The 10,235-nt window shown below is 42.4% G+C and overlaps 1 protein-coding gene across 7 annotated transcripts in view; it reads right to left on the bottom strand.

Moving 5' to 3' along the window:
- Nucleotides 1-10,235, bottom strand: part of arhgap32b (Rho GTPase activating protein 32b) — a 120,768-nt gene that overhangs the window by 4,986 nt on the left and 105,547 nt on the right. For all 7 annotated transcript variants that reach the window (XM_076751109.1, XM_076751110.1, XM_076751111.1 and 4 more), the window contains 10 exons: nt 8,221-8,323; nt 5,794-5,938; nt 5,159-5,241; nt 4,536-4,643; nt 3,848-3,993; nt 3,547-3,748; nt 2,941-3,086; nt 2,738-2,812; nt 1,728-2,564; nt 744-1,393 (listed from right to left, as the gene is read on the bottom strand). In XM_076751109.1, the coding sequence (XP_076607224.1) occupies nt 744-1,393; nt 1,728-2,564; nt 2,738-2,812; nt 2,941-3,086; nt 3,547-3,748; nt 3,848-3,993; nt 4,536-4,643; nt 5,159-5,241; nt 5,794-5,938; nt 8,221-8,323 (2,495 nt within the window). The remainder of the gene's footprint in view (nt 1-743; nt 1,394-1,727; nt 2,565-2,737; nt 2,813-2,940; nt 3,087-3,546; nt 3,749-3,847; nt 3,994-4,535; nt 4,644-5,158; nt 5,242-5,793; nt 5,939-8,220; nt 8,324-10,235) is intronic.

The raw sequence follows: 10,235 nt of genomic DNA, 5'->3' as shown, positions 1-10,235 counted from the left end.
TGGTTGTTTACATAAAGAGGAAGGGGTTTCTAGAGTGAAGGGCTCTTCATGCGATCATGCCATCTCTGGGGTTACTTTCTTCTGGATCGTCATTGGTGTTTCTATGGTGAACTTGGGTGCTGCCCCTCGATTCTCTTGACTCTGACCGGTCGATTGAGGTGTCAATCATCAAAATAGACCAATGGATGGGTGAGCTATTGACCGGTGTAACTACGCAGTCAGTTTCACCGCTCCGTCTCATTTACACATGAATGAACAGAGGGCTCACAGAGGACCCTATGGACCAACCTGTGGTGTTATTTTACTGTTTTATTTATTGTTTTCAACAGAGGAGTTTCTCCGTATGCTTGGACGAGATAACGGTACTCTGCACAGATGTGCCCAAACGAGTGTCTGGACATACCTCTGTTAAAACATCCGTAAAACTGCTCAGGTTCATTTTTTTAGCATATGAGCATTTTTAGCATGTGACTTTTGCAGTCACCTTTTTCTCGAGTAAAAATTCAACCATTCAATGTCTGTATCAGTAGAACTTGTAACAGACATTAAAAAAATACGTATGGGCAGTATTTTATGGTGCGTTCTTACTCTCTGAATGAGAGTAAACTAAAATCACATAATTATTAATGACTGGCATTATCAAAGGCAGACTCAATGTAGAAAGACAGGATTGACAGTAGCAGCACTGCAGCAGAACCTTAATAATTTACAGAACCTACATATGAAACTGATATGACACTTACTTCAGGTACAGGGTGTGGTAAGACTCTAGTGTCTTTGCAGCTGCCACTGGGGGTGGTGGTTGGCGTGTTACTGGATGAGCTGGTACCGACTTGGATCTGTCCTGTGACAGGCTGCTGTCTTTCTGGACTTTTCCTGGTTGGAGAAGTCAGGCTGATTGAGCTGGGGAGTGGGGCACACTTGTAACAAGGAGTGTCTGGTGGAGTGGAGTGTGTTTCTGGCTGGTAACCAGGTGTAGTAGAGGACTTGGAACTGTCTGATAGCTTGGTTATTGTGCTGGTCAACTCGAGTGGCTGCTGCTTGACTGTAGGACTGGAATTGGAGGGATAAGATGAGGCCGGGGTGACAGTCAAAACACTGCTGTTAGGTGGCGGGGAACTTCCTCTCCCTGCTCCCACATCTGAGGAAGTCTGGAAATGTGGGTTCTGGAAGTTAGAGGCCTCCTGTGGCTGAAGAGGGGACACCGGTGTCGAGGGCTCAGAAGACCATGACTGAGACTGAATAGAGACCTGCTGGGCAGTCTCGGCGAGGGCCAGGGCCAACATGCGGGCAGCATTTTTAGGAGGGGGAGGAGGAGGAGGAGCAGTAGTGGGAGCTGTAGAGCTGAAGGACCGAGGGGAGAGGTCCTTTGAAGAGTTTGGAGATAGGACTCCTAGCAGGGACACAAAAACACATGGGATCTATAGTTGAAGAATGAATAAGTAAGAAAGAAGACAGTGAAGAAAAGACATGACAGCTGGCAGGCTGGCTAGAAGGTGCTCACGAGTGGGAAAGAGGGGAAAAGTTAAATGTAGTACTTAGGCATCATACTGTATATCTAAGATGAAATCCATGCAAAGCTGGGAACCTAAACCTAGAAAAAACATTCACATAAACAATGCCATGATTTAGCCCCTTATGTTTAATCTACATGGTGTAAACAAAACAATGACAAGTCAGAAACATGCCAAAAACTACACTCAGAAAGGTCATTCTCTGCTTCCTACCCTGGTGCTCTTGGCTGGCGGCAGCTGGTGGCTGCTGTACGCTGTCCTCTCCCTTCAGCTCTTGACTGTTCACACTGTCAAAGGTTGTCAGCTTCGAGTGCAGCTCCATTTGGAAAGCTTCACTTAGGGACAGCTCAGCTGCCCTCAACAGCATGCTGCCCATCAGGGGAGGAGAGTCCTTGGCTACTGAAGGAGGAGATAATGGTTGTGGAGAAACAACCTGTCCAGCTGTATTCTTGTCAGAAGTCTCTGTAGAGAAAAGCTCTGAAGTGGCAAATACTGTCAAACTAGTGGTCTTTCCACATTTAATAGGTGACACAGCCTGTGTGGGTTTATCAGTGTAAGAATAAGATGTGTTCAGTTTCTTGCTTTCCACCTTCTCTACAGCAGCACTGCTGATGTCTGTGGACAACAAGGCCTCCCCCCTCAAGCTGCCCAGGAAGGTGGCAGAGATGAGGTCAGAGCCATTGCTCTTGCCACAGATGCTGCCAGGGCTCCTCTTTAACATGGGCCCCTCTGCCCTACCTGGTGAGTCATCAAGTGGGAAGGCATAGGAGGTGTCAGGGAGACTGCACTGGAAAGACATGGGGTCAAAGTCCAGGGAGGCCATGCCAATATCTGGCGGACTGAGGTCCACATCTTCACCAGCTGAACGAGGAGGTGAGATGAGGGCAGGCACACAGATGGGTCCGTCGTCTCCGTCACTGTCCTCTGTGGCATCCAGGTTGTCGTAGGAGTTGCAGTGCTGCCGGCTGTCCAGCAGCTCGCCATTAAAGGAAGCTGATAGGGCATCACTGCTGGAGCGTGGCCGCCGAGGTCGGTACACCTTGGACTCTCCTGAATGAGGGCAAGAACATAATCAGAAACTACATCCTTTAAAATGCCTCATGCACAGTATACCACTAGGCTAAACAATGCTAAAATGAGCATTTGAAGTTTGCTAGGGGCAGCACTGACTGATCAAACTCATTATGCCAAGTCAAAGTGAGCAGGTAGACACAAATGATTACCTTCAACATTGTGCAGGGAACTCAGCGACTCTTCACTTTTGGCTGATCTTAATGTTGCTGTGTCTCCTCTGCCCCCTGAAATATAACAAGTAAAAGCCAGCAACATTCAGCCATGTTTAGTCAAATAAACTCTTGTCAATGCCCAATTGTAATGTGATTGAAAAACTGGCTATTTTCATTTCAGCTGTGGAGGAATGACTCACCAGCAAGAGCCATGGCCTTTAGTTCATTGGGCTCACTCGGGTTGCGGTGCAGCTTGCGCTTGGACATGGAGGAAGACTTGCCCAGGTTGAAAAAAGAACGCCAACTACCCACAGGAGACTTCTTGGACTTAATAGGAGGCCTCTTCCTGTGATTAAAATGGTGGTGGACAAGCAGGCAGTGAGCAGTAAGTTTCCCTTATTCACACAGAAATCTCAAAGACAGATCCTTAACCACCAGACCAAAGCAATCAGTCACATTAATCTGTTTTTAACTACTTTTGAAACTCTACATGAGTAAAATCAGATCATCTTCATTGTTAAGATATCTGCCCAAGTCTCAGACTGGAGTCAATCAGGGTCTGACCTGTAAGATACTGACCACTTGGTGTAGGAGAAACATGACTCTGCCTGCATTCTTACCAGCAACCATCAGAGGGAGACATAATCCAGCATTAATTAAGTCCAACTGACAGGAAATTAAAATACTGTATATGTTTTTTACAATAAAATCTACAGTAGGTTTACACTGTAAGATAGATGTGCATTCTCTATCTGTTCAAAGATAGATTTTCTAATAATTGTCCTAGGGAAGAAGATTTAACAAACCTCTCAGTTGGAAACTCGATGACAGTGTGGAACTTGCCCTGCAAGGCAGCTGGACCTTCGCCCACCTCGATGTACTTGCTGTCTTCAGTGACTGGAGAGTTGATCTGAGCCTGGGTCCTAGCCTGGGCCTCCTCAAGAGTCAAAAGTTTGGTGGAGGGTGATGACACCAGCAGGGATTTGGGCCGTGACAATGAATTATGACCTGGTGATGTGGAAACAGTGTTTATTGCTCAAGTAAAACCAGCAGCAATGGAATGAGACTTTGAGCAGAGGTACTTATCTAACTGATGGTTGTACCTACCTGCTCCCTCTCGGATTAGCGAACTAAGTTTAGCGCTGAAGAGAACATCCACATGGTTGAGAATAAATTCCACCACCACTGACTGGATTCGGACTTCCATGAAGGCTGCTGTGCCACTGAAGCATGCTGACTCAATCTGTTTAGACCTGAGACAAGCATGGACAAACAACAGTGAAAAGGGAACAATTTTATTTGATTTAATAAAGAGGTCCACTTAAAACAAGTATAAAATTTAAAGGAAGTGAATCACCAAGATTCCACCTGTTCTGAAATGGTTTTATTTGAAGTTACATAATTTCTGTAAAATTATTTTGAGATGTATTTCCAGTGTCTGATGTTAATCACCAGCTCCCTCCCACAAACAGCTGCTTAAATCCTTCCATTTAGACTGAATGAGTCATTTAAAGCAGGAGATGGGGTTCTTTCTGTTGCACAAAGCTCTTTATCACGGCTCATTCAAATCTGGGAAATCATTAATGTAAGTAATATAAAAGAAACCAACATAAGCTCCACTACAAATAGGTCAAACTCGGAAGATCATTTGAATAATCTTGAGATCTACTTTGTCTTTAAAGGGAACTTAAAATCTACATTGTGTACAGCTTTTAGGTGATGATTTACAGTGTATTCGCTACAAGGAAAACCATGCATACAAAGACCATTTTATTATAGCAGGCTGGTGTCTTACCTCAGCAGGTTGGGCGCCCAGACGATGGCCAGGTTCTTACTGTGCATGTTGGTGATGTAGCTAAATGCTGCAAGGCGGGAAAGGTGCCTCATGAGGAACTCCAGGGTCCTGCAAATCAAACATTAATGTATTCAGATTTAATTGGCTTCCACTAGCGATGTATAAACTACACACCGATGGCAAAGCATCGGGGGCAGTTTTTTAGGGGTTCAGTATCTTGTCCAAGGATACTTTGGCATGTGGACTGCCGAGGCCAGGGTTCGAGACACCGATCTCCTGATTGGTGGACAACTGCTCTACCTCCTGAGCCACAGCCACCCATGATAGAGGTACTTCTTCAGAACATCAATATTTCACTATGTCTCAAATCTGGGAGCAATGTCACTTAGAAATTAGCATTTGTTTACTTTCACAAACGACAGGAAATTCAATTCAATATCACCAGTGCAAGGGTCTGCTGGGAACTGTCAAATGATTCCATTCAATACAGTGTGGGATCACAAAAACCCTTGATTTGGACATGAACAGACATAAAACTGATTGTGAATGCACAGTGTGGCGAGCATCCGTAAACTGGCAGTTCTTGAGTCTGCCAACGGGGAGCAGTGTGGTTCTGCACTGGCCTGTAATGCGGTGGAGGAAGCTGCTGGATGACATCATGGATTTTGATGAGTCGTTCTTCGTCCGTTGCTGCTGATACAGCATCCTTCAGAGTGAAAACAAAGGGAGAGATGTGGAGATAGTGAGAGGGAGATAAATAGTGGGATGTGTTAGTGTATCAACATAAAGGTCATTCACTTGTCATCCCAGGTTCATGCTGTTATATGGAGCACACAGGGGACATCAGTCTGCAGCAAATGCCCCCACCAGCTGCCATAACAACCAGCAAACATTTACTTTATCTTCAGGGACAGCTCTGTTGTGCTTGGAGAAGGCTTTTATCCCAATTCACACAAAGAGCAGTTTGCTGCCTTTGTAATGACAGGGTGTGGCCGGTACAATGCTATGATTTTAGGGGTGTCTGTGACTCATAACCGTAACACAAATCTGAGAAATTCCTCCAACATAAATCTAAAGAATTTCCTTTCTTTTCTACAGAGATCAAGCACAAATATAAAATCAGTACTTAAAGTCACATCCTATCAGTGTCCTTTGAGGCATTAGTGAAGAACCTAAAAAGTCAAGTGCTATAAAAGTTAGCAGATTGTATGCACATATTAGTAGGAGAAGTGGTTAGTCCTGCAAAAGCTTTACTCACAGAGAATTTCTCATAGAGCTGGTAGGTGAGGAGGGGGTTGGGCAGCTCTCTGAAGTAGAGTTTACACAGTGAGCCAACACAGTGGATGTCTTGGATGTAAACATCTTTAGTTAGGTCAGGGATCTGCTCCGAGTCAAACTCGTGCCTGATGAAAGAGAAAGAGGGTAAAAGCAGAGTCAACAAACTGACTTCTGAAGAAAAATGCAACAATGAATGATTACAGAAGTTGGGTGTATGGATATAAGACATGAAAAAAGTCAAGCATAATTTCAGCTGTGTTTAGGGGAGAACTGAAATGTGATGACACAACTTTTCAAAAAATTCTTTCAGAGTTGAGGTTCTTCGACAAAAACACCTACGTGAATGCAATTTATTTACATTAATTCATACTAAACTAGAAAATAAGTCATTATTATGAAACTGGTCTTCTTGCCTCCCTTAAGTTTAACAGAAGAATTAGGAATGTGGCCTACATTTCTCTAAGATCTACATTTAGTTTCATTGAACTGAGACTGTAATTAGGCTGCATTTACATCCACAGTCACAAAAATAACTACACAAATGAAATAAAATAAACAAAGCATGCAAATATGTTAAGACTGAAATATAGTTTTACTCTTTAATATCAATTCTTCTCTCAGGAACACTGCCCTTCACAGCCTTTGCTTTGAGTGATGCTTGTTTTATTAGAACAAAAAAATATATAAATACACTGTTACCTCTGCACAAAATTATATCGTTAGATAATTAGATAGTTATATAATTAGATTGTTATTCTAGAATCATGCAGAGTTGTCTTTTAGTCATCAATAGTGTCTGCATCTCTTCCCCTCAGGCAGCATACAGTACAGCCCCAACAAACTCGACCAATCAGAGACTGAGACCAATCGAATTCATCCAAACAAAGAATAAAACTGAAACTAACATCATGCAGCCACTACAAATTTAAATAAGTTGGTTTCTACTGCAGAACAATCAAATACTTGTTAAAATCAGACACTGTTGAGCTGTGTGGGGGAGTCAGGGGAGGCAAGAAATCTGATATCTGACCTCTTGTATGTATGCATGGATTTACAGTAACCTGGTTACTACAGTGCATGGAAACATGTTTTCCAATGACCTGCATAACCTGGTTTCTCTGAGTAACCTGCTCAGTTGGACTGAGCAGCCAGATCTTATTGATGTTCAACCAGCTAGTTCTAGACAGCATCATTAGATATGGAATTACAGCACAAATGAAAAGCAGGCTTGCTAGCATGCACAAAACAGCAGTGAAGGTAATAGGGACGCAAGAATATTAGCCCATACAGAACCTTTACCAGATAGCAGTCATTACACAAAATCATTGCAGACTCTCAACGTCGCCTCCTCTATCAATACAAACCTCTGCCATCAGGAAGAAGACTGTGTGGTAAACTGCAAACCAAACCACTTGAAGCTATCGTTTGTTCCAGCAACAATCAAGCTGCTGAACTCCAATGCTAAATTTCAGTGCTATAGAGCAATATGCACTAAATAAATAAGCACCTTAGGACTTTAATACTTAGTTTGTTTAGTTTGCCACCATGTTCTCAATATCAAATAGAGAGTCATATGTCACTTTTATGTTTTAAGATAATGTTTTTATGTGAAGCAACTGTCTAACACCGTGTCATAATTTTTTTTTGTTTGTTTGTTTTTGTGATGCTTTTTTTTGCTATGTGAAGCAACAGACTTTAACACTGTGCCCCAGACAAATTTCCCTCTGGGACAAAATAACGCTTACTCTACTCCACAAAGTGCATATACAGTCAGTACGCTGTATGTGTCTTGAAAAGTGAACACCTGGATGATCATTCATTTGACACTGGTCACAAAGCTTAAGATTGCCAGGAGCGTACCCTCTTAATAGAGTGTATCAACAATTCTATGACCTCCTCTCTTTTCACATCTGGATTTTGGCAGCTGGGCAATCAGGGGGCACTGTTTCAAGAGAGTTTAGTAACAAAATTAAACTGTGAAAGTGGAAATTAAGAAGGCACAATCCTATCCTATCCTATATATCCACAGGAAGCACAGCCTTACCCTTACACATTTCACAGCATGGGAGAACAAATCAATAACATTTAACATGCCCACAGCACATAATGTATGTTGCCTTCTATAAGCCACAACTCTTCTGACTGTCTGACTGTCAATGTACAACAGTCCTGGTATGAAAACTTTAAATGGTAAAAACTGTGGATGTGGAATAACCGTTGCACGGCACGTCATCATGGTTTTTGTTTTCTTTTCCAGATGCAATAGTCCTAAATGGATTTCATCAGCCTTTAGATGAGGGACATTGTGGAATCAGATTTGTGAGTTCCTCCAATGGCAAAGGACATTTCTGGGAAGGAGTCTGCACAAAGTAAAGATCCTGATAAATAGGCAGTTTGTGTGTCCTACCGCAATTTTTGGATATTTGAGGCAATTCCAGAGAGTCGGTAGATACCATCCACCACACCATGCTTCTCAATGAACTCAGTGCAGCTCTTGAGGACCTGGGGGACTGTGAAGAGAAAAACAGCGTGTCATCACATAACATATGACTCAATATTTGTCCAGTGTTCACTGCGCTACAAGGTCAAAAATACAATGACTTTCCTTTTGATGTGTGAATACAGAGTGTGAATAACTAACTTTTCAGTGCTGAGGTTGGAAACTCCTGAACCTTGTAGAGTAGAAACAAACATATCCTGAAGAGCTTATCCTGAAAATATGTAATTTCTTTATTAGGTGCTGTTGGTTTTTTTTCTGGATGAAGCAAAAAGCTAGCTAACATGTTGCTGTATGCGAGTGAGGCGGCCAATCACGTACACTCTGCTTCAAAGCACGATACAAGTGATTGCGTGTTAGAGATGGACAGACAAAAAAAGAAAAACCTCAGAAAAACACAGAGTTTCTTCATTGTCCTTCAGCAACAATGAATCATACAGACACGTTTTTTATCTGTGTGTGTGTGTGTGTGTGTGTGTGTGTGTATATGGGAGCTAAGGATGGTGTGTACTCGTATGAGGAGGCTCCCAGGCCGCCCACCACTCACACATCATTCAGAGGATGACAGAGTGTGGGACACTCGCTTAAGCAGCTGTTGAGATAAATTCCACACATAGCAAAAAAAGAAAACAAGGCGATATTTGAGGAAACTAGTTGGCATTCTGCATCAGATGAGAGGACAGTGAGGGTGGATAAATCCTTCATGTAGGAAGATTTGGTTCTGAGGTCTTCTTGTCACAAAGATACAGAAGTCAGTGTTTGACGCAACAAGAATTCATCCACTTCAAAATCACCAATTGTTTTTCTCACACGTGATGAAAGCTACATGCCAATATCTGGTCCAACAATGGAAAAAAGTGGTTGTGTCGATTTAATTAATGGTATTTCAGAGTTTGGCATTTCCCGGCAAATAATAAAAATATTGATGACTCTTCCTGCCCTCCGGGGTGTACATTATTCTTGCGTTTTGTGAAACGTTTTCTGAATCTTTATGATGCTGCCATGGATGTATAAAGAGAAGAAGTGTGGCCAAAAACCACCAGAACTTTACACATTTCTTCACTGATCTGGGTGAAACTGGATCATACTTTATGGAGAAAATATTTCTGGTTTTCCCTCCCATGTCTTCAGGCTACTCGGGACAAATAGCTCTAATGTTACTTCTTGCTAAAGTAAGCACTAACTACTGGTAAGTGACAATTAGTAAAAACATTAATAACATTGTTAAAACAAAAACATTCAAAGTAACAGCTTTCAACTGATGCTAGCGATGATTTTGATCTCTTAAACACTTTTCAAACTTCAAACTGTCAGTGCAGTAAGAAGTCAAAACCTTTTGCCACTGCAGAGTGGAACTGAATACATTTACACTGACAGTGGAAGCAGAGATATTAAGCCTAATGATGGGCTAATGTACTGTGGACCTCCACAGTTTAGATGTGATGGTGTTGTGTAGAGAAGTTAAAGTTATTAAACCCAACAGGAATTACTTGCTAACTTTTGATTTCAATCCTCAATCTCCATTTGTTGTGTGGTGAAAGGTCAAATTTCAACCAGAAAGTGTAGTACCAAGCCAGCAAGAAATTTGTGGGGTGGCAGCTCGCCATCGGCCTCATGTAGGCACATCCCTTGGTCTTGAGCAGTCCAGCAAAATATGTTTGCTCTACTTAGAAACTATGAATCATAATTATTAACTGTGTTTGTCTCAATCCATGGGGCCATTGTTATTTTTCATATCTTACAAGCAGTCAGGACACGTTGACCATTTAACCCAACAAAGTGTGACAGAGGGGCTTATCTCTCCATTCCCAGGTAAGGCAGGATTTACAGAGGTCAAGGATTGACTCCTTCACCTATGAACATGTGACTGTGATGCAGAACACCCAACATCTGTGACACGACGGTTGTTAAATGAACAACACTCG

Source organism: Chaetodon auriga, chromosome 15, assembly GCF_051107435.1.
Source record: "Chaetodon auriga isolate fChaAug3 chromosome 15, fChaAug3.hap1, whole genome shotgun sequence".
NCBI classification, from domain to species: domain Eukaryota; kingdom Metazoa; phylum Chordata; class Actinopteri; order Chaetodontiformes; family Chaetodontidae; genus Chaetodon; species Chaetodon auriga.
The sequence above is the reverse complement of the archived record's forward strand: the minus strand, read 5'-3'. Positions and strand labels throughout refer to the sequence as shown.